The sequence below is a fragment of the Entelurus aequoreus genome, linkage group LG04 (assembly GCF_033978785.1).
Source record: "Entelurus aequoreus isolate RoL-2023_Sb linkage group LG04, RoL_Eaeq_v1.1, whole genome shotgun sequence".
In the NCBI taxonomy this organism is placed as follows: domain Eukaryota; kingdom Metazoa; phylum Chordata; class Actinopteri; order Syngnathiformes; family Syngnathidae; genus Entelurus; species Entelurus aequoreus.
In genome coordinates, this window is record NC_084734.1 from 83,272,849 (window position 1) to 83,292,004 (window position 19,156).

At 39.8% G+C, this 19,156-nt stretch overlaps 2 protein-coding genes across 7 annotated transcripts in view; both read right to left on the reverse strand.

The window, feature by feature from the left end:
* The window catches only part of sfxn1 (sideroflexin 1), a 32,246-nt gene extending 30,123 nt beyond the window's left edge, over window positions 1-2,123 (reverse strand). The window contains exon 1 of the mRNA XM_062045878.1: window positions 2,029-2,123. The gene's annotated coding sequence lies outside the window, so the exon portion shown is untranslated. The remainder of the gene's footprint in view (window positions 1-2,028) is intronic.
* A 2,844-nt stretch (window positions 2,124-4,967) lies between these two features.
* LOC133649096 (serine/threonine-protein phosphatase 2A catalytic subunit beta isoform-like) overlaps window positions 4,968-19,156 on the reverse strand; it is a 35,278-nt gene continuing 21,089 nt past the window's right edge. For 2 of the 6 annotated variants that reach the window (XM_062045883.1, XM_062045884.1), the window contains exons 3-8: window positions 18,331-18,540; window positions 15,875-16,048; window positions 15,714-15,803; window positions 12,102-12,263; window positions 6,994-7,112; window positions 4,968-5,328 (exon numbers count right to left, since the gene is read on the reverse strand). In XM_062045883.1, coding sequence (XP_061901867.1) covers window positions 5,256-5,328; window positions 6,994-7,112; window positions 12,102-12,263; window positions 15,714-15,803; window positions 15,875-16,048; window positions 18,331-18,540 — 828 coding nt within the window. In that variant the 3' untranslated portion in view covers window positions 4,968-5,255. Of the gene's footprint in view, window positions 5,329-6,993; window positions 7,113-12,101; window positions 12,264-15,713; window positions 15,804-15,874; window positions 16,049-18,330; window positions 18,541-18,607; window positions 18,752-18,814; window positions 18,979-19,156 lie in introns of those variants that run through there. The other 4 variants (XR_009825981.1, XM_062045882.1, XM_062045885.1 and 1 more) reach the window with 4 other exon arrangements.

Here is a 19,156-nt window from a genome sequence, read left to right on the forward strand (position 1 = left end):
ATCTACCACCACTACTGTTTTCTGTTTATTTGTTACTGACTGTGACAGGACACCTCTGCCTCTGTTTCACTTTATGTTGCTGGTAAATAATATGGTTGTAGTAGTAGGCTAAAGTTAAATTATTTAGTATGCACTAATTAAAGGGGCAGAGCTTTAAGAGACATTTTAGCTTTTATATTTTTATAAGATATATTTTTTGTAAGAACCACAATTAATAAATATATTTTAGTGAATAACTTATTGTTCAAATCTGTATATAAATATGTACATAAAGTGTTGTAATTATATTGTAAAATGGATGGATGGATGGACGTTTAAAACAAAACTGTTATTATTAATTAGTAAGTATACATTTTTTGAGCCTTTTTAGAGAAAATCATATAATTGTAGTAAATTATGCAAATTACTCGATGATGTCATGTGACCACGCCCATAGCCACGCCCCCACCGCCACAGGTATCTTGGCAGTTTATGGGAAACACTGAAGATGCAAAGAAAAATCCACAAATAACTTCAACTGAAATACAGGACTCTGAAAAATTGTGGTGTGGCGGTTTCAAGATGCACAATAAGGAGGCACTTGAAGAAAAATGGGCTGCACGGTCGAGTCACCAGAAGAAAGCCATTTCTGCGCAAATGTCACAAAGTATTACATTACGCCAGACAGCACAGAGACAAGCCTCAAAACTTCTGGAACAAAGTAATTTGGAGTAATGAGACCAAAATTAAACTTTTTGGCCACTCGACCATGCAGCCCATTTTTCTTCAAGTGCCTCCTTATTGTGCATCTTGAAACAGCCACACCACACATTTTTCAGAGAGTCCTGTATTTCAGCTGAAGTTATTTGTGGATTTTTCTTTGCATCTCGAACAATTTTGATCAATTTTAGATCTTAAAGATCTAAAAAAAAAAATTGGGGGGAATGGCCCTGCGATGAGGTGGCGACTTGTCCAGGGTGTACCCCGCCTTCCGCCTGATTGTAGCTGAGATAGGCTCCAGCACCCCCCGCGACCCCGAAGGGAATAAGTGGTAGTAAATGGATGGACGGATGGATGTCCAGCGGGCCAAATTGAAAAACTTAACGGATGTGGCCCCCGGGCCTTAATTTGCCCAGGTCCGCTCCACAGTCTCCACTTTGCTGCAGTGCCCTGGAACGATGCGTTGCAACTTTGTGCAGCTTGGAGTCACCGTGCAGCGGATTTATTTTGGCGCGTGCACTAAAGTTTGTGTCCGGATGCAGCCAGATGAAACTGCCACGAACGCGCGTGCACGTGCCCGCTCTCATCTGGTGGTGCACCGTGTCGGCTCCTAGACCGGAGGCCCCGTGCATGGGAGGATGTGCCGCAGCATGATGATGAAACTCCTCCGGGGAATTGCACCAAACATGGCTGCTGTTTGACTGACATGCGCGCCCAAGTCTCGCCGGAGGCTGTGCGGCCTCTTTAAATTCAATTAAAGTGTCAGGAGAGCGGCGAGGAGGAGGAGGAGGAGGGGAAAAGCAGAGTTTCCTCAGCCATAAAGGCATAAACGCAGCGTTAATCAATACTTTTAATTGCTAATGAAGGTGAACTTTGGACCGAGTGATCCGCGGGCTTGTGCCCTCACTCTCAGCCAATCACAGCCGGCCTGTGTGGCTACACATTAACCACATATCGCCTCCAACGTCACGTTTACATACATTTCACCATGTTTTTATTTATTTTTTTAATTAAATTTACAGGAATTTACCTAAAAATGTACCTAAAAATGTACCTTTTTGTCGGCGCAATGAGAAAGCCCACACTGACCACCTGACCCAAACCAGTCCAAACTGGACCGCGGGCAAACACAACGAGGCTAAAAAATGGCAGTAAAAGGGAATAATGTATGAATATTGTATAGATACAGTTAGGAGATGAAACCCGGCAGCTGTGCGCCTATCTGGAGGCGCCACATCCACACGTCCGCTACACGCTCCCTGACACATTTACATGTTTGTTTTGTTTTTTTTCTCCCTTCCCCTCCAACAAATAACCTTGTTTACTTACCGCACTGAGGGCTCCGGTGCTCCGTACGAGGTGTCCCTGGAAGGCTGCAGCCAGCTAATTTGGCGAATGGCCCTAGTCCGCGACCACATCCCCCCACGCCGGAAGCAGCTGCCTGACAAAATAAAAGACCAGGCGCCGCGCTCGGCCCAACGCGCCAACCTGTTTGATAGAAATCACTACAACTCAACGTTAATGTTAGTTAGGATTTAAACTGTTGACCACACGCAAGTCTAATGCCAGCGAACACACCACACGGTTACATCATGACGCTTTTATTTTGGGAATTTAAGCTTCCGGTAGGGACCTCACACGGGAGCTTGATACATGAGGCTGATGGTTGACACTAAGAGCTATTACTGAAACTAAGTGCATGTTTATTTATCTATGTCGAATGTAAACGTGTATTTATATTTTTATCTATATGTTCATGTACGTTTCCGACCGAATGCGGCTGAGATAGATTCCAGCACCCCCCCCGCGAACCAGACAGGGACAAGCGGTAGAAAAAATGGATGGATGGGTATGTTACTGTGTGTATTGTTTTATATCAGTGGTGTCCAAACCTTTTCCACCAAGGGCCACATACTGAAAAGTCAAAGCAAGCGGACCATTTCAGTTTTTATCATGTAAAAATTTAAAAAATAAATAAATATATATATATATATTTATATATATATATATATATATATATATATATATATATATATATATATATATATATATATATATATATATATATATATATTTTTTTTTTTTTTTTCAAATTTAAAAATAAATAAAAATAAATAAATATATATATATATATATATATATATATTTATTTATTTTTTTTAAATATATACATTTTTTTTTAAATTTAATTTTAATTTTTATTTCAGTTTTTATCATGTAAAAAAAATACAAATAAAATATATATATTATTTTTATTTTATTTTTTGTATTTAATGTATTTAAAAAATAAATAAATAAAAAATATATTTATATGTATATATATATATATGATTAATTTTTTTTATTTGTACAAAAAACATTTTTATAAAATATAAATAATTTTTTTTTTCTTCTTTTTTTTATTTAAAAAAATAAATAAAAATGTTGTTTTTAAAATAAATAAATATATATATATATATATATATATATATATATTTTTTTTTTTATATAAAAAAAAAAAAAATAATATATATATATATTTTTTTTTAATTTTATTTTATTTTATTATTTTTTTTAAATTTTACATTATAAAAACTGAAATATATATGTATATATATATATATATTTAAACCTGCTCAGTGGCCTTGTCGTAAGAGTGTCCGCCCTGAGACTCGAAGGTCGTGAGTTCAAACCCCGGCGGAGTCATACCAAAGACTCTAAAAATGGGACCCATTGCCTCCCTGCTTGGCACTCACCATCAAGGGTTGGAATTGGGGGTTAAATCAAAAAAATTATTCCCGAGCGCGGCCACCGCGGCTGCTCACTGCTCCCCTCACCTCCCAGGGGGTGAACATGGGGATGGGTCCAATGCAGATGTTAATTTCACCACACCTAGTGTGTGTGTGTGACTATCAGTGTACTTTAACTTTAAAGAAAAAAAATTGTGTTTCTGTTTGTTGGTTACAAAGCATATTATTATTATTACACGTATTTAAAGCTTGGCGTTTTCGCATTACATGTTTTTGGGTTGGATTTTATTTTGAAAATATACTGTAGGCCACAAATGACACCCAATTTGGACACCCCTGGTTTATAAATTTAAGTACTGAACATTTTATTTATGAAAATACTCGTTTTATACATCCATCTTTTTTGCACACACATCTGTCTACAAATACAGGTTTGTAGACAAGCACAATGTATCCCACTCAGTTAGGAGTGTAACTAGTCTTTAAACAAAGCATGGACATCTTAATAGTTTTATTAATAATCTGCAAATTTTACAAAAACTCTTGACATATTCCTAACGAAAATGAGCTAGGACAAATGTAATTTTTAAACTTGCTAAAATAATTCCGTGATGTTTAAATGCAAATGTAAGATTTGTAGTTCCTACGATGTGCAAATTAAAAATGTTTGGGGTGAACAGTTTCATTTCCGTTTGGACGACTGGCAACATTTGTCCACCATACTATGCGACTTTTCCCCATTTAAAGCATGCAGCAAAACGTCATAACTTGGTACTATTTTCTTTCATTCCTATTGATGTTGAATAATGGTGTGTATGTACCAGCATTAGAGACATGTAAACATACTGGCGTTTAAAGGATTAAAAGCCCCAAAATATATACTAATATACAGTACAGGCCAAAGGTTTGGACACACCTTCTCATTCACAACACAACTGATGGTCCCAACCCCGTTGATAAAGCAAGAAATTCCACTAATCAACCCTGATAAGGCACACCTGTGAAGTGAAAATCATTTCAGTTGACTATCTCTTAAAGCTCATCGAGATGCCAAGAGTGTGCAAAGCGGTAATTAGAGCAAAGGGTAGCTATTTTGAAGGAACTAGAATATAAAACATGTTTCCAGTTAAGTACATAACTCCACATGTGTTCATTCATAGTTTTGATGCCTTCAGTGACAATCTACAATGTAAATAGTCATGAAAATAAAGAAAACCCATTGAATGAGGAGAAGGTGTGTCCAAACTTTTGGCCTGTACTGTATATGTCGGGCTGAAGTAGTCGACTTATTTTAAGTGTAAAAAAAAAATCTGTATCTAAAGGGGATGGCGTGGCTTGGTTGGTAGAGCGGCCATGCCGGCAACCTGAGGATTCCAGGTTCGATCCCCAGCTTCCGTCATCCTAGTTGTGTCCTTGGGCAAGACATTTCACTCTTGGGTCGTGGTTAGGGCCTTGCAGGCACCTCCCGCCATCAGTGTGGAAATAGTGTTAAAGCGCTTTGAGTACCTTGAAGGTAGAAAAGTGCTATACAAGTATAACCCATTTAGAGCAGTTTTATTTATATTAGCAGTTATTTTAACACAATAGACAAAATATTTATTGATGAAGCTTTTGTCTTCCACTTAGTGTATTTGTGCCTGCAAAACAGAATGTACTGAATATTGCTATTGTTGGCAACAAGCATTGCAATAATATACTGTGTGACTGAAAAGTAAATACCGCACAAACAGAAACGATTTCTGATTGCTCCTCCCATTTGTTTTGCCAATCAGATTGTTTTCAGTGCTGGATCCCCAGTTGATGTGTGTAGCCACCAGCTTTAGATCTTCAAAGGAAGTAGTCCGGAGATCGCCACGACACTTGGTGCGCTGCTTTGCGGGGGGCGGGATCAAACTGTTGGCTGGCAAACAAAGCCATCTTTTGTCAGTCGGAATTATAGTCAGGAAGTGTCTTTATTGAATCTAGTCGATTCACTTCAGCCAACGTATTTACAAACCCCGTTTCCATATGAGTTGGGAAATTGTGTTAGATGTAAATATAAACGCAATACAATGATTTGCAAATCCTTTTCAACCCATATTCAATTGAATGCACTACAAAGACAACATTATTTGATGTTCAAACTCATAAACCTTTTTTTTTTTTTGCAAATATTAATTAACTTACAATTTCATGGCTGAAACACGTGCCAAAGTAGTTGGGAAAGGGCATGTTCACCACTGTGTTACATGGCCTTTCCTTTTAACAACACTCAGTAAAGGTTTGGGAACTGAGGAGACACATTTTTGAAGCTTCTCAGGTGGAATTCTTTCCCATTCTTGCTTGATGTACAGCTTAAGTTGTTCAACAGTCCGGGGGTCTCTGTTGTGGTATTTTAGGCTTCATAATGCGCCACACATTTTCAATGGGAGACAAGTCTGGACTACAGGCAGGCCAGTCTAGTACCCGCACTCTTTTACTATGAAGCCACGTTGATGTAACACGTGGCTTGGCATTGTCTTGCTGAAATAAGCAGGGGCGTCCATGGTAACGTTGCTTGGATGGCAACATATGTTGCTCCAAAACCTGTATGTACCTTCACAGATGTGTAAGTTACCCATGTCTTGGGCACTAATACACCCCCATACCATCACACATGCTGGCTTTTACACTTTGCGCCTATAACAATCCGGATGGTTCTTTTCCTCTTTGGTCCGGACAACACGACGTCCACAGTTTCCAAAAACAATTTGAAATGTGGACTCGTCAGACCACAGAACACTTTTCCACTTTGTATCAGTCCATCTTAGATGAGCTCAGGCCCAGCTCTGGGTGTTGTTGATAAACGGTTTTCGCCTTGCATAGGAGAGTTTTAACTTGCACTTACAGATGTAGCGACCAACTGTAGTTACTGACAGTGGGTTTCTGAAGTGTTCCTGAGCCCATGTGGTGATATCCTTTACACACTGATGTCGCTTGTTGATGCAGTACAGCCTGAGGGATCGAAGGTCACGGGCTTAGCTGCTTACGTGCAGTGATTTCTCCAGATTCTCTGAACCCTTTGATGATATTACGGAGCGTAGATGGTGAAATCCCTAAATTCCTTGTAATAGCTGGTTGAGAAAGGTTTTTCTTAAACTGTTCAACAATTTGCTCACGCATTTGTTGACAAAGTGGTGACCCTCGCCCCATCCTTGTTTGTGAATGACTGAGCATTTCATGGAATCTACTTTTATACCCAATCATGGCACCCACCTGTTCCCAATTTGCCTGTTCACCTGTGGGATGTTCCAAATAAGTGTTTGATGAGCATTCCTCAACTTTATCAGTATTTATTGCCACCTTTCCCAACTTCTTTGTCACGTGTTGCTGGCATCAAATTCTAAAGTTAATGATTATTTGCAAAAAAAAAAAAAAGTTTATCAGTTTGAACATCAAATATGTTGTCTTTGTAGCATATTCAACTGAATATGGGTTGAAAATGATTTGCAAATCATCGTATTCCGTTTATATTTACATCTAACACAATTTCCCAACTCATATGGAAACGGGGTTTGTACGTGAGGAAAGAAAACGTGTGACTTACAAGGAGCATTTCAGTGTGTTTTCAAGTTCCATGATCGCCGCCTTGTTGCCACAGCGATAACAATAATTCGGTGCGCTGAAGATCGTCACAACGTTTTTGTCATGGTGCCAGCTGAAGCCCTGAATGATGAGAGTCACATGATCAGCCTACATTGGTCACGGAACAATGATGGAATCACCGGTCCTGGAGAATCTCATTCAGTCGTAGAAAAAAAAAACAGACATGACACAGAAGTATAATCATTTTCAATGTCAACTTTCTGGCTTTAAGAAACACTAAAATAAATCTAGAATATCAATTATGGTAGTCAGAAACTAGTTACATTTTTGGATCAGTGTACCGTGAGATATTGTCTGGTGTGCCGTGGGAGATTATGTAATTTCACCTAATTGGGGTAAAAATATTTTTTGCAATTCAATAATTATAATCCGCAAATGTGCCGTTGTTGAGTGTCTTTGCTGTCTAGAGATCGGCAGCGTAACCGTGTAATACGCTTCCATATCAGTAGGTGGCAGCAGGTAGCTAATTGCTTTGTAGATGCCGGGAACATGGTTTGTCGTGATCACAATATGCGGGAGGCAGCGTGTAGGTAAAAAGGTATCTAATGCTTAAACCAAAAATAAACAAAAGGCAAGTGCCGCTAAGAAAAGGCATTGGAGCTTAGAGATGGCTATGCAAAACGAAGCTAAAACTGAACTGGCTGCAAAGTAAACAAAAAGAGAATGCTGGACGACAGCAAAGACTTACAGCGCGTGGAGCAGACGGCGTCCACAAAGTACATGACATGACAATCAACAACAAAATAGGAGCGCAAGACAAGAACTAAAACACTACACACAGGAAAACAGCAAAAAACTCAAAATAAGTCACGGCGTGATGTGACAGGTGGTGACAGTACACCTACTTTGAGACAAGAGCTATAGTGATGCATGCTTGGTTATGGTTTGAATTCAAATGAGACAATTGCGAGAACGACTTTTTACTGTCAATATCGGCTGCTGAGTTTCCTTTTTTAATGTTTTCTGCTGGTGGTGTGCCTCGAGATTTTTTCAATGAAAAAAAATGTGCCTTGGCTCAGAAACGCTTGAAAAACACTGAAGTAGAGTGAAAGAAGTGACAGCCATCTCCCCAGTGCCATTAGTTGACATGCAGCCACTTATCATCAGTGACAATTTGCATGTTTTCTTCAGGCAGTCGTCTTCATAAATCTCATTAGAACAAGACCAAACAAAAGTTCCAACATCATCACTTTGCCCAATGCAGATTTGCGGTTCATCACTGAATATGACTTTCATTACTTTTCCTTAACACATTGTCACCTTGTTTTTCTGTTCTAGGCCATGTCTACACTAAGTCGTTTAACCCCTTAAACGAATAATTATTTAGCCTAAGCCCCGTTTCGGCCACACTAAACCAGCGTTTAAGGTCCCCCTCCTCGGACACATTTTTACACGGGTAAGTACGCCGTGTATTTCTTGAATCTCCGGCACTTAGCTTTGTATGGATTCATTGATTGTTTACAAAGTGAGTTCGGAGAGGAAGTGACGCCAGAAAGACCCCGTCCACACAGAAAGTGACGCCACAAAGTCCGCGCCCCACACAGGAAGAGACATCAGAAAGAACGTGCCAAAGCCAGCTTCATAACAAAGATGGAGGCGGATCATGCAGAGATGCCTGTGTTTCTCCTTCTTCTACATGTACAGACGCTTCTGGAAACCACAAATCAATACCTTAAGAGAAGGGCGATTGCAGCTATTTCGGAATCAACACTTCTCAGACGGCAAGAGAACTTTCGAACAGTCAGCTGTGATTCTACCCACCGGAAAACTTGGTCCCTTCCTCCCGTGGATGTGATACAGCCAGTGGGTGACTACAAATATTGCTTTATGGGTGTGACTGTGAAATGGCCAGGAAGGGTGCGTGATGCCCGCATCTTCGCTAACTCCGCCATTAGCGCACAGCTGAAAGATGGAACTAGGGCTGCAACTAACGATTAATTTGATAATCGATTAATCTGTCGATTATTACTTCGATTAATCGATTAGTAATCGGATAAAAGAGACAAACTACATTTCTATCCTATCCAGTATTTTATTGAAAAAAAAACAGCATACTGGCACCATACTTATTTTGATTGTTTCTCAGCTGTTTGTAAATGTTGCAGTTTATAAATAAAGGTTTATTTTAAAAAATAAAAAATAAAAAATAAAAATAAAAATAAAAATAAAAATAAAAATAAAAATAAAAATAAAAATAAAAATAAAAATAAAAATAAAAATAAAAATAAAAATAAAATAAAAATTATTAAAAAAATAAAAAAATAAAAACTCTGCGCATGCGCATAGCATAGATCCAACGAATCGATGACTAAATTAATCGGCAACTATTTTAATAATCGATTTTAATCGATTTTAATCGATTAGTTGTTGCAGCCCTAGATGGAACCATGCCCTCGTGTCCCGAACTGTTTATCGCATTGTCTCCTTTCTCGTGTGGATTAAAGATTTGATGAATTTATGATGGCTCAGGTGTGAGTCACTACAATAGGGCCCCACAGCACACTGGATTCTAGTTAATTGAAATACCACAACACTGGATATTGTTCAAAGGAGATCACTTTTAGTTTAAAAACTTGCACACAAAACACAGCAAACCAATGTAAAATGCACAGCAAACTATTTACAATATAGCTCTTTTAAATAACTTCACAGCGAAGTAAAGTCATCAACCGGAGAGCTAGGAGCAGATGGACGCTTTTTTAAAAAATTTTAAAAATTTGTATTAATTTTTTTCGCGCATGCGTACTAGGTCGCATTGCGCCCGCGGACGGACGGGGGTCGGGGGTCTTAAACGGTGGCATTGTTGTGTGGACACGGATAAGCTTAGGTGTGATTTACCCTGGATAACCTTATTCGGCTTAGTGTAAACAGGGCCTTAGATGTTAATGGGGGTCTTCATTTACATGGTACTCCATTTTCCACACATTTGTTCTTCATGTGTTTTGTTGTGAATTTTCTGTTTTTAACACATTTTTTAGACTGTTTTAAGTTTTCTGTTTTGACTAGAGATGTCCGATAATGGCTTTTTTGCCGATATCCAATATTCCGATATTGTCCAACTCTTAATTACCGATACCGATATCAACCTATACCGATATATACAGTCGTGGAATTAACACATTATTATGCCTAATTTTGTTGTGACGCCCCGCTGGATGCATTAAACAATGTAACAAGGTTTTCCAAAATAAATCAACTCAAGTTATGGAAAAAAATGCCAACATGGCACTGCCATATTTATTATTGAAGTCACAAAGTGCATACATTTTTTAACATGCCTCAAAACAGCAGCTTGGAATTTGGGACATGCTCTCCCTGAGAGAGCCTGAGGAGGTTGAGGTGGGGGGAGTTGTATATTGTAGCGTCCCGGAAGAGTTAGTGCTGCAAGGGGTTCTGGGTATTTGTTCTGTTGTGTTTATGTTGTGTTACGGTGCGGATGTTCTCCCGAAAGGTGTTTGTCATTCTTGTTTGGTGTGGGTTCACAGTGTGGTGCATATTTGTAACAGTGTTAAAGTTGTTTATACGGTCACCCTCAATGTGACCTGTATGGCTGTTGACCAAGTATGCATTGCATTTACTTGTGTGTGTGAAAAGTCGTAGATATTATGTGACTTGGCCGGCACGCAAAGGTAGTGCCTTTAAGGTTTATTGGCGCTCTGTACTTCTCCCTACGTCCGTGTACACAGCGGCATTTTAAAAAGTAATACATTTTACTTTGTGAAACCGATACCGATAATTTCCGATATTACATTTTAAAGCATTTATCGGCTGATAATATCGGCAGTCCGATATTATCGGACATCTCTAGTTTTGACGCTATGATGTTTTCCTTGGTCTACCGGTATGCTTGCCTCTTACAACCTTCCCATGATGTTTGTCCTTGGTCCAGATTTTAGACGGAGCTGACTGTGAACTGTCTATCTGTGTTGGCCCTGCGATGAGGTGGCGACTTGTCCAGGGTGTACCCCGCCTTCCGCCCGATTGTAGCTGAGATAGGCTCCAGCGCCCCCCGCTACCCCGAATGGAATAAGCGGTAGAAAATGGATGGATGGATGACTGTGAACAATCAGCGTATTTTGCAACATTGGCGTGCGGATTTACCTTTTTGAAGACGTTTGACAATCCTCTCCTTCGTTCCAATAGACATTACGGGTGTTTTGAGTCGTGATTCATGTCAATCCACCTGGTGCAACAGCTCTCCAAGGTGTAAAGACTCCTTTTTAACTGCCAACTAATAACCAGATTTAATCTAAAGGATGTGTTAGCTTTACATATGAAAATGTACAGTGAAGTGAAGTGAATTATATTTATACAGCACTTTTCTCCAAGTTAAAGTACCAATGATTGTCACACACACACACTAGGTGTGGCGAAATTATTCTCTGCATTTGACCCATCACCCTTGATCACCCCCTGGGAGGTGAGGCGAGCAGTGAGCAGCAGCAGTGATCGCGCCCGGGATTTTACTCCCAATTCTAGTGACTCAAAGCACTTTTACATAGTGAAACCCAATATCTAAGTTACATTTAAATCAGTGTGGGTGGCACTGGGAGCAGGTGGGTAAAGTGTCTTGCCCAAGGACACAACGGCAGGGACTAGGATGGCGGAAGCGGGGATCGAACCTGGAACCCTCAAGTTGCTGGCACGGCCACTCTACCAACCCACAGGGTGATTCCATAATTGTTTTACTCTGCTTGAAACAAATTAACCTATTACTGACCGCCACAATTTATATTCTTGATTAATTTTAGTGTTTCTTAAAGCTAGAAAGTTGACATTTTAAATGACTGTAGTTTTGTGTGATGTCTGTTTTCTGCTTTTTTTTCCCCTACAAAATGAAACTGAATGAACATCCTCCAAGACTGGTGAGTCCATGAGACACAACACAAACATTGCTGCTTAAACAGCTGGCAACACAAGTGAGTATGCCTCACATGTCCACATTGTGTCAATTGAGGAGTGTAAACACTTCCAGGAGATACTGTATAAGCCGTGACATTGTGAGCAAAAAATAAGATCCGACAAAAGAGCAGTATCAGAAATGATCACCTCCATCTCCAGCTGGTGGGCTCGACAAATCACACTGAGGTCATTGGCGTGGTTGAAAGTCTCTGAGATGTCCTGGCCGAAGGTGAAACCAGCGCCACGGAGAGAGACGCCCCATCCATAGTGGTCATCTGGATCGGACCATAGCAAGTCACACATTGGACCCTAAATTTAAAAAAAAAAAAGGTGGACAAAACAGTGTTGTCTGCTGTTCACATGTGACCAACATTAAAGGATATAAAACGAAGGATAAAAAGACTAGAATCCCCTCGAAACAGACCTGTTCTGAGCAGCGGACGGGTGTTCGAAAATGAAAATGAAAGATTCACCCAGAAAACTGCAGCCTAAGTTTTATATCTACAGTACAGGCCAAACGTTTGGACACACCTTCTCATTCACAACACAACTGATGGTCCCAACACCATTGATAAAGCAAGACATTCCACTAATCAACCCTGATAAGGCACACTTATGAAGTGAAAACTATTTCAGGTGACTACCTCTTGAAGCTCATCGAGAGAATGCCAAGAGTGTGCAAAGCAGTAATAAGAGCAAAGGGTGGCTATTTTGAAGAAACTAGAATATAAACGTACTTGCCAACCCTCCCGTTTTTAGTGGGAGAATCCCGGTATTCAGCGCCTCTCCCGACAACCTCCCGGCAGAGATTTTCTCCCGACAAACTCCCGGTATTCAGCCGGAGCTGGAGGCCACGCCCCCTCCAGCTCAATGCGGATTTCAGACTGAGTGGGGACAGCCTGTTCTCACGTCCGCTTTCCCACAATATAAACAGCTTGCCTGCCCAATGACGTCATAACATCTAGGGCTTTTAGAGAGTAGAGTGGACAACTGCGCACACAACAAGGAGACGTTCGAAGGGGAAGTAGTATGTTGCCTGTAAATATGTAGAACAGACTTCTCCATTGAACACGGTGGCTGAAATGATATACTCATCATGAACGGAGAAGTTAAACAGGACAATACTGCCATCTAATGGATAGCCACCGGACCACTGAAATTCAAGTATTTCTTTTATGTAAATAAAATATATATATATATATATATATATATATATATAGCTAGAATTCACTGAAAGTCAAGTATTTCATACATATGTATATATATATATGAAATATATATATATATGAAATATATATATATATGAAATACTCGAGTTGGTGAATTATAGCTGTAAATAACCACGCCCCCAACCACGCCCCCCCGCCCCCAATGATACCAAGTATATTATAATTAATATGTGGTCCACACTACAGTGGTTAGATCGACATTTATTAATATCTAAACGCCTTTGTGTCGTTTTTGTTACCGTTTACAAACTGAATAAATAAATTCCTAGGCGCAGGAGAAATTTGGTTGATAGACATGGTGTTATTATCATTTATATCCATCCATCTTCTTCCGCTTATCCGAAGTCGGGTTGCGGGGGCAGCAGCCTAAGCAGGGAAGCCCAGACTTCCCTCTCCCCAGCCATTTCGTCCAGCTCCTCCCGGGGGATCCCGAGGCGTTCCCAGGCCAGCCGGGAGACATAGTCTTCCCAACGTGTCCTGGGTCTTCCCCGTGGCCTCCTACCGGTCGGATGTGCCCGAAACACCTCCCTAGGGAGGCGTTCGGGTGGCATCCTGACCAGATGCCCGAACCACCTCATCTGGCTCCTCTCCATGTGGAGGAGCAGCGGCTTTACTTTGAGCTCCTCCCGGATGACAGAGCTTCTCACCCTATCTCTAAGGGAGAGCCCCGCCACCCGGCGGAGGACGCTCATTTCAGCCGCTTGTACCCGTTATCTTGTCCTTTCGGTCATAACCCAAAGCTCATGACCATAGGTGAGGATGGGAACGTAGATCGACCGGTAAATTGAGAGCTTTGCCTTCCGGCTCAGCTCCTTCTTCACCACAACGGATCGATACAGCGTCCGCATTACTGAAGACGCCGCACCGGTCCGCCTGACGATCTCACGATCCACTCTTCCCTCACTCGTGAACAAGACTCCGAGGTACTTGAACTCCTCCACTTGGGGCAGGATCTCCTCCCCAACCCGGAGATGGCACTCCACCCTTTTCCGGGCGAGAACCATGGACTCGGACTTGGAGGTGCTGATTCCCATCCCAGTCGCTTCACATTCTGCTGAGAGCTAAAGATCATATCAATTATATGTCAAATAATATGTAGTGAGATATATATACTGTATATATACTGTATATATACTGTATATATATATATATATATATATATATATATATATATATATATATATATATATATATATATATATATATACACTAATTTTTTTGGGGTCACATTGAAATGTCCTTATTTTTGAAGGAAAAGCACTGTACTTTTCAATGAAGATAACTTTAAACTAGTCTTAACTTTAAAGAAATACACTCTATACATTGTTAATGTATAGAGTGACGGTATAGCTCGGTTGGTAGAGCGGCCGTGCCATCAACTTGAGGGTTGCAGGTTCAATCCCCGCTTCCGCCATCCTAGTCACTGCCGTTGTGTCCTTGGGCAAGACACTTTACCCACCTGCTCCCAGTGCCACCCACACTGGTTTAAATGTAACTTAGATATTGGGTTTCACAATGTAAAGCGCTTTGAGTCACTTGAGAAAAAGCGCTATATAAATGTAATTCACTTCACTTCACTTCACTAATGTGGTAAATGACTATTCTAGCTGCAAATGTCTGGTTTTTGGTGCAATATCTACATAGGTGTATAGAGGCCCATTTCCAGCAACTATCACTCCAGTGTTCTAATGGTACAATGTGTTTGCTCATTGGCTCAGAAGGCTAATTGATGATTAGAAAACCCTTGTGCAATCATGTTCACACATCTGAAAACAGTTTAGCTCGTTACAGAAGCTACAAAACTGACCTTCCTTTGAGCAGATTGAGTTTCTGGAGCATCACATTTGTGGGGTCAATTAAACGCTCAAAATGGCCAGAAAAAGAGAACTTTCATCTGAAACTCGACAGTCTATTCTTGTTCTTAGAAATGAAGGCTATTCCACAAAATTGTTTGGGTGACCCCAAACTTTTGAACGGTGGTGTATGTTTTTTTCCTTCTTTATTATGCATTTTCGGCCGGTGCGATTTATACTCCGAAAAATACGGTATTATGGTCTCAAAATAATGCTAACAATATTGTCGGCAAAAAAGCCATTATCGGACATCTCTAAGTAAAAGTAATTAGCAGAGCACAGAGCAGATGCATCCCAGCTGCCACTTCAGCGGTGGCGTCGGAATGCACAGAAAAGAGAAAGATTGTGAATGATGGGCAAAATACATTAAAAAAAAAAAAAAAAGTGCAGTTCCCCATTAGGAGTCGTGCTGGACAACGAGCTGACAGCTCAGGCATTTGGCTTGTTGCCATTTTCTGACATAGGCAGCTAACACTAAAGGGACTTGGTTATGTAACTAAATGCTTAGTTCTGAATCTCAACACCCAAATATATGTACAGAAGCAAATAAGTGTTTTTTTTTAACCTGTACTGTTAATAAAAAATGTATGACGCAGACAATTACGTTACACAACAAATTGGATGATCGGTGTTTCGGTTTGATTTTTCAGAAGTTCCACCGAACAGGACATTTGTACCTCGTGAGGAACCTCCTGCATGCGATCCAGGTCTCGGATGTGTTCCAGGGTGACTGTTGAAGGAGACAATCCTCCATGTAGGCACAGAATCTAAAAGAGAAGAATGAAATGTAGTGCGTCACATGATGTCACTGCCCGGAATCTGCACTAGAGACTCTCACCCGGTTGTCTACCAGCGCAGTCAGGGGCAGATAATCGAAAAGATCCGTAAAGTACTTCCAAACGTTGACGTTTCCATATTTCATCAGGCACTCGTCATAGAAGCCGTACACGTATGTGATCTGTCTGCTCTCATGGTTCCCTCTCAGAAGGGTGATTCTTTCACGAAACCTGACCTGTGTGAGGCAAAATGGAAGTAGCCAGAGCAAGTCTACTTATTCTACTGTGCCTCCTGAAAGTATTCACAGAGCTTCACTTTTTCCACATTTTCTTATGTTACAGCAAGCCTGGGCAATTATCTTGACTCCGGGGGCCAAATTTAGAGGAAAAAAATGTGTCTGGGGGCCAGTACATCTGATTTTTAGGAACACGAATACAAAACCTCACAATAATGTCTGATTGAATGCTAAAAACGTTATGACCGCCTTAAAAAACAGGATGGAATTTTAAATTGTTTTACTGAATGAGCCACCCAGAATGTACATGAAAGTAAAGAATGTGGGATTTACAACATTAACTATGACTGATAAAACACTGAATATTGACAACATATGAACGTCACACCTCCTCTCGATCGACATATTACTATATATATATATATATATATATATATATATATATATATATATATATATATATATATATATATATATATATATATATATATATATATAAATATATATATAAATATATATATATATATATATTAATATGTATATATATATATATATATGTATATATATATAGATATATTAATATGTCTATATATATATATATATATATATATATATATATATATATATATATATATATATATATATATATATATATATATATATATATATATATAATCTCAGTACACACCTTATTTCAATGCGTTTTCTTTATTTTCACGACTATTTACACTGTAGATTGTCACTGAAGGCATCAAAACTATGACACCTGTAAAGTGATAACCCTTTCATGTGACTACCTCTTGAAGTTCATGGAGAGAATGCCAAGAGTGTGCAAAGCAGTAATCAGAACAAATGGTGGCTATTTTGAAGAAACTAAAATATAAAACTCGTTTTCAGTTATTTCACCTTTTTTTGTTAAGTACATAACTCCACATGTGTTCATTCATAGTTTTGATGCCTTCAGTGACAATCTACAATGTAAATAGTCATGAAAATAAAGAAAAACGCATTGAATTATAAGGTGTGTCCAAACTTTTGGCCTGTACTTTATATATATATATTTTCAAATAGATTGTTTTATTTTTCTGAATCGATTATGAATGGTTACAAATAAGAATCGTGTTTAATTCGAAAATATATTTTTTTGACACACCTAACCTGATGGAGTTTGAGAAGTGCTGCAAAGAGGAATGGGCGAAACGGTCCAAAGATAGGTGTGCCAAACTTGAGGCATCGTATTCAAAAATACTGTAATTGTTACCAAAGGTGTATCAACAAGAATTGAGTAAATGCTGTATATATTAATGCACAAATTATTTTTTTATTTTTAAATAAAATTTCACATCGTCATTACGGGGTGTTGTCTGTAGAATTTTCAGGACAAAAATTAATTTATTCCATTTAGGAAGAAGGCTGTAACAAAAACGTTAAAAAGTAAAGCTCCGTGAATACTTCCCGGATGCACTGTATACAATCCTTAGTGCAGGCCTGGGCAATTATTTTGACTCGGGAGGTGGGGGGGGGGGCAAATTTAGAGAAAAAAATGTGTCTACTATTTTTAGGAACACTAATACAAAATCTCACATTAATGTCTTATTGAATGCTAAAAACGTTATGACAGACCGCCTTAAAAAAACGGAATGGAATTGTTATTTTTTTTACTCAATGAGACACCCAGAATGTACATGGAAATAAAGAATGTGGGATTTACAACATTAACTATGACCGATAAAATACTTAATATTGACCACTTTTGAACATCACACCCCCTCTCGATCGACATATTTTACAATCAAGCGAAACCCAACAACAATGCAACAACCACAGCAAAATATGAATGCGAAGGGTTAAAAAAACACCTACAATCTGATACATCACTAAGCTTTAGAACTTTCTAATAAAAATCTCCTTCCGTGTCTGTCCCTGACACCTGCATTTCAGGCTGGCCGCTGTGGAAACGCTCCCCGCCCACACTGCTTGGTGTCTGGTCTGAGCAGCTGTGACTTAGATTACCGTAGTAACTAATTAGATGACCATAGTAACTAGTACATCATGCAAAAGCGCAGATTCCAACCATTGAAATACTTTGTATAATTCAAGACTTACGGTCATTTGAAAACATCACTGCACATCATAATGGCAGCTACAGTTTCCATCTTAAAGATCTTAAAAAAAAATTATTTGGGAATGTCCGGCGGGCCGGATTGAAACGCTTAACATCCTGCGGCCCCCGGGCCTTCATTTGCCCAGGTCTGCCTGAGTGTGATGCAGAGGTTGTGTACCTTCAGACAAACCAGGAGTGTCACTGTCTCCACTGAGTAATAGCCTCTGTCAACATAGTCTCCCATGAAGAGATAGTTGGTGTCTGGGGGTGTCCCGCCTATCTTAAAAAGCTCCATGAGGTCATAAAACTGACCGTGAACATCTCCACAGACTGTCACTGGGCATCTCACTTCCTGCACATTAGACTCCTTCTCCAGGATCTCTATGGCCTTGACACAAGTAAACAAAGCAGGGTTGTTGACGCCAAGATGCAAAGTGTGTTTGATGTGACCCTACCTTTTCACAGAGTACCCTGACTTGGTTTTCACTGAGCTGCTTGCACTCATTGAGTTGTTCGATCCATCCTTCCAACTCTTTGCTGGCTGACCTGTCATCCATGTCTAATGTGAGGCCTCCTTTTAAATCCCAAAGGAGCAGCATGAGCACATGAGTCGGCCTAGCTACGTCCTAACAGACTGCATGTATAATTCATTTAATATTTACCTCAGCGTCATCACTTCAAGGGGGATTTTGTTAGCGTGTATTCGTATTTTACATCATTAAATGTATGTGAGCCTGACGTGCTCTCTCTCTCACAAATATGCTAACAGTTAACGTGCCTTGTGTTTTGTCGTTGACGCGTCGACCGCCCTCTGCTGGACAAACCTTGGAACTGCCACCGTTTAATGTTCGATGGGAAGAAATCCCCAGTTAGCTTGCTAACGCTAACCTTGTGAAGCGTTAGCAGCATTGGCTGCTGTGACGCGAGAAATTCGGCCGCCATCTTGAAGTGGTGATGAGCCGGCGAGCAGCCTAAACTGACAGTTGACAGGTAGAAAACAAAGA